Source organism: Aplysia californica, unplaced genomic scaffold (assembly GCF_000002075.1).
Source record: "Aplysia californica isolate F4 #8 unplaced genomic scaffold, AplCal3.0 scaffold00249, whole genome shotgun sequence".
NCBI classification, from domain to species: Eukaryota; Metazoa; Mollusca; class Gastropoda; order Aplysiida; family Aplysiidae; genus Aplysia; species Aplysia californica.
In genome coordinates, this window is record NW_004797519.1 from 877,998 (window position 1) to 883,516 (window position 5,519).

The window sequence follows — 5,519 nt, forward strand, 5'->3', positions numbered from 1 at the left end:
TGTGTGTGAGTGTGTGTGTGTGTGTGTGTGTTTGAGTGTGTGTGTGTGTGTTGAATTTTGCTTTGCTTTCATTTATTTACCCAGACAAGAAGTATATTTGTTCCCATGTCGGTTGCAGTGTTGCCATGCTTTCAACCTGCGTAAGAAATAAGCTCTATTATAATTTATTTTCTGTTCAGGATATAAAAAACCACAAATAGATAGAAAAGTAGAAATAGGAGCATCCCGCGTTTTAATGTTTCTTTTCATACATAATTTTTGTGTTTTGAAAACATTGAATTGCTCCTGGAATGAACAGCTGTGACTGGAGAAGGATTGTACCTCCCATGTACACAAAGGTAAAACACAAACATGTACACATGTATTTAATTTTAGGTACAGGTATGTACTTATTCTCAGACCACATTAAACTTTTCCCGGATTCATACGTAAATGCTACAGTTGTTGTCCCTGATGTTGGGAATCTAGGTGATTGTAACAATAGATGGTGGCCTTTTTTTTTCAACCAAAGGGAAACTACTCTGATAAAAATGTAGATAAAGTCAGGCGTTGCCAAAGCTTCATTTCCTTTCGGAATCAGACAGCTGAAGTAAACAATAGGCCTTTGATTACACTTGATCATCTCTTGCAGGCTCTGTGGACTCTAAGCATCATAAACAAACGTCACTTGCGAGCATGGCTAATACTGCCATTAATTTCACAGCGCAGAGAATATCCTTTGTAAATAAGGTAGGCAACATCGTGCCGTATTGGTCAGGCAGTAGAGAATCTAGTGTTGTGCTTCTTGTAGGCTAATAATTATTGTGTTGCAAATTTGTTTTTTTCTAAACTGGATGATCCTAATTTTCATCAACCCGTAGTAAAATTAAAGCATATATCTAGATTTAGATCTATCTAGATCTAGATCTAATAAAATATCTAAATAGGTAAATTCAACGCAACGTTCAAGTTGATGATTAGGCTACAGAATCTAAAAGAGAGAGTGATAATACTGACTGAGTACTGATAAAGATGATGAGCCAGCAAGAGTTATTTCATAAAAACATGCCAAGGCACTAGATCTAGATTCTAGTGATGCATGCAATAGACCGTCGCTTCGAAGCGCAGCTGGAGATTTGGGAAGACTTCCGTAACGAGCGACCACTATGAGACAGAGCAGAATTGGGCCACCTCTTCTCACCCCGTGTGAGAATAGTGCAGGCGAGTCTTTTGGCTATTCTCACCCGGTGCGCGTTCACCGTTATAGCCTAGATCTAGGCCAACCAATTTTGCGTTCACCCTAAACCACAGAATTCTACACTGTGATAACAGAAAATTGTAGAATTCTGTGCCGTGAACAAACGTTCCATTACTACTGTTAGCCTACTAAAAGTGTACAATTTTGTCTGTGGGCAGTGGAGAGAGAGAAAGAGAGAGGAGTAGCGCGAGAACTTCTGGGCAAAACAAAATGGCGGCCCGCATAGTTCTGCTCGATTCGAAAAGTTAAATAGCCGTAGCATCTTTGTAGACGACCAAATTAATTTACTTTTGTGTTTTAACATCATTTTTTGACTTTGTTTTGGTCAATTTGATCGTCCACACCGATAGTAGACAGTATTCAGAAAGAGATAGAGAGAGAAGAGGGGAGGAGTAGATCTTGCGAGAACTTCCGGGCAAAACAAAATGGCGACCCCCGTAGTTCGGCTCGATTCGAAAAGTGATAGCCATAGCATCTTTGTAGTCGATAAAATTAGCTTACACTTTTGTGATATAACGTAATCTTTTCTTTGCCTTTATCCATTTGATCATCCACATCGATAGAAAGTATTCCGAAATTAGGAAAAACAGGTCTTGTTTCACACCGGGTGAGAATAGCCTACGGTGGCAAGTCTCACCCGGGGTGAGAGGTGAGAGGTCGATCGTATTTCTATTTTCACCCCGGGTGAGAATAGCCTCTTCCGCAGAATTGAGGGCTAGGGGTAGGGGTAGATCTACGGGTAGGGGTAGGGTTTGGGTTAGGGTTAGGGTCTCTTCTTTATTGTGTTTGATGGGGTGGTCGCTCGCTACGGAAGTCCTTCTGGAGATTTTATGTACATTTCATAGTCTACTGAGCTCCCTTTGCACGATTCGACTTTCGAAGCACTGGGTGATATGGCATGGGTCGAAGTGCAGCGAATGTTTTTTTGTATGCTGGCATACTTAGCTCCCCTTTGCATGATTCAACATTCGGAGCATAAAGGCTGTATGGTAGAGCTGGAGTCTGCTCGATAAATCGAAGGCTTGCAATACCACGCTCCCTCTCACTTATTCACTCGCTAAGCTGATCAATGGCGGGAAATTAAAAATAGCTTCGGCTCTACGTCTTGCACTAAAACAAGCACAGCCTCTTACTTCCTCCACGGTTCAGAGTTCACACTGCGAGCGGTCTTGCCGCTTGCTGCTACAGCAAGTCAGTCAAATGACTTGCCAAGTTGCGAGCTGGTCCTGGGAGCCAAAGCAAATCATGGGAGCCGAGAGACTTGCCGGGCTGTGAGCAAGTCACTGGCACAAAGCAAGAAAATGGGACTCATGGGGCTTGCTGTGCTGCGAGCGAGATTTGAGATTTGTAGGCCGTCCGCTGCTCTCAAGCCTTCGATTAATCGAGCAGACTCCAGCGCTACGCCGCGCAGTGACAGTGTGAGCGGGACCTCTCACTCTCCCCCTCTCTCTTTTTCTGACGAAAGTGGCTGCGCGGATTGCAAGCAGGGTGGGGAGGATGTGGGGGTCTGACACAAGTGGCTTCGCGGATTGCTAGTTGGTGTGGACTTGACTAGACTCAACTTATCATGCTGGTGATTTGATTTGATGATTTGACCTAGTGATTTGAGGCTTGTGACTTGAACTAGGGGCTTGCGAGCATGAGCGGGTTTGCTACCGGGGTACAACTCTACTATATGGGTACCCACCACCGCTTGGAAGCGCAGCAGGGATATGGGTACCCACCGCCGCTTTGAAGCACAGCAAATGTTGTGTTGGATTTTTTTTTTTATTGTAGGCTGACGGACTTACTAGCTCCCCTTGACATTTGAAGCACAAGGTTATGAATGTTGGGCTGTGATGTCATATAGCATTATGGTGTGTCCGTGCGTGATTAGAGTCAGTCGTGTTTTGACAAAAAACCCAAAAAACAAAAACCACCAAAAAATCAGCCAGCCACCATAGCCTACTTGTGGAGAGATCCAAAAGAAATACAATTTGTGGGTACGCCAAGGGACTACGAAATGAGAGATTATTATAAGCCGTGCTGGCAAGGCTAAAAATACACATTGCACTGCACACCTTACTATTACACTCACATTGCCCTTTGTCTCAATCCGTATTCCATTGTCTGAGTTCTCTTTCTTTATGGCTGCAATGTAGATTTTTAAAGTACATTCTGTTTCCTTGCTTTTGTCCATTTTAGGCCAGTTATTTGATCGTTGCACTGGCGTGTAATTTCAGAGATTTCATTGTCCTTCAGATTACAAATTTGCATTCCGTTTCTGCTTTATTTGTTCAAAATTACATTTTTTATTGTCATTATTAGGCCTATTATAATCATAATGCCTCCAACAGAATTCTCTTTTGTACCTTTTAACCATTTACTGCTTGAAATCTTAGCTGGTATGTAAATCTGTGCAGATAAATTTAGTGTGATTTGATCATATTGTTGTACCATGTCAAGCAAAAGCCCGGGAAGTATTCTTTGGCTGTTATTTGAGCAGAATTTACGAAATAAAGCTACCCATAGAAGAACCTCCCAAAGGCAATACAACCTAGCAAACAGCAGTGTTGTGTGATGCAGCAACAGTGTGCAAGTGTGTTAGATCTATCGCTCGCTGCTCGCTCGGTAAAAGGCTTTTCTCTTGTCCAAGTCCCCCTTTTCCTTCCAAGCAGACACTAGACACGAATGGTCGCCTGTTTTTATTATTCCCCCTCTCCCCTCCCCCTCTGCAACAGTCGCCTTTATGTTATTTATTTTGAAAAAGCAAAAAAACATTGTTTCATCACCGCGTGCGCTGCGCAACTGCTAGGACTAGGGTTGGTACAAGGATTTCTCTAGATAATGGTTGTTTGTTATGGAAGTCCATCTTGCTGTTTAATCTTCTCAGGTCTTTGTAAGGGTGTTAAAAAATTTGGATGACCCAGTAGCAGCTAGAAAAGCCCTATAGATCTAAACGAAGCTTGGAAGGTTTGATAGTCACTGCAAGCTGAGGTTCCGACATTCTTCTTTGATGTTTGCCTAGAGAGGGTAAAAAAATAATAGGAAATTTATAGCACACCCTGAATATAGGCCTTCACACACACAAAAGTTTACCTCTGTTGTCATTAACACCATGCCATACTTAACATGGTGTAGTAGATATGGATGATGAGTACTTTTCAAGACTCACTGGATGGGGACAAGGGTGCTGTTGTGTTTTCAAAATGAGCAATTTGAAGGCTACATAATACTATTGTATTACTGTGTAAATCATTTATTGGAGTGATCCTGTGCATGCACCAAAAGGGGATGTTTAATATGAGATTTAAAAATTTTTCTCGATGGCTGGCCTGCAGGAGTGCCATGGAAAGTTACACACACATTGGTAAATAAACAGACGAAAATTTATTAAGCTATAATAAGAGGAATTGAACTATTCAGATTATTAGAGTTGGAGGTAGAAATTCTAATGATTCACTTTGTTCAGTATGCTACTTTTAAGTGTTTGTCTTCTTATATAAGTGTATTAAATATGTTATAAATGCACCAGTTCATCTGGCAAAAAACAAACAAACAAGAAAGCAGTTAAGTTAACGCAAATAACTTAAGAAACCCACATTTCTGGATTTATCTGCAAAATTGTCTCCTCTGGGTTTTTCCTTAATTTTTAGCTGGTGTGTGTATGCCATCAAAATATATAGAGACCCTATACTTCTTAGGTTTGACATATTTTGTCATCGGTGTACGGCATATAGTGTGCACTTTTCAAGTGCCACTGTTTTTACTAATATTTTGTGAGTGCAGTCTATTTTTGTTATTATATTAAATATTACTATTTTGGTATTCCTGACTTTATTCCTCTCTAACTTTTCAGATTGGTCTCATCTTAAAGGCAACTTCTGATGATGAGCAGCCTACACAAGCATATCTATACAAAGAAATTAATGGTAAGAACTGGGCAAGTAATTGTACTCGAGAATATCAGACTTAAAGGCAAGTTATTTGTACAAAGAAATTAATGGTAAGACTTTAGCAAGCTTATATGTGCAAAGAAATTAATGGTAGGGCCTGTGCAATGTTTTTTTTGTATGTAGAAATTATTGGTTAGACCTAGGCAAGCTTATTTAATTTGTACAAACAAAGAGATTAATGGTAAGGCCTTTGTGAGCTTATTTGTTCCAAATATATACATTTGAAGAAGAAATCTTTAAACAGCTTTGATCTGATACCATGTAAATGTATTTTATTATTATACATTTTTTTCTTGTTCCGGTGTCTAGACACACTTGTCACTGCCTGTATTCCTGTTTTCATGTGC

The 5,519-nt window shown here is 40.5% G+C and overlaps 1 protein-coding gene across 1 annotated transcript in view; it reads left to right on the forward strand.

The window, feature by feature from the left end:
* Positions 1 to 565: 565 nt before the first annotated feature.
* LOC101859941 (AP-4 complex accessory subunit Tepsin) overlaps positions 566 to 5,519 on the forward strand; it is a 21,958-nt gene continuing 17,004 nt past the window's right edge. The window contains exons 1-2 of the mRNA XM_005100489.3: positions 566 to 729; positions 5,076 to 5,148. Of these exons, the coding sequence (XP_005100546.1) occupies positions 676 to 729; positions 5,076 to 5,148 (127 nt within the window). The 5' untranslated portion in view covers positions 566 to 675. The remainder of the gene's footprint in view (positions 730 to 5,075; positions 5,149 to 5,519) is intronic.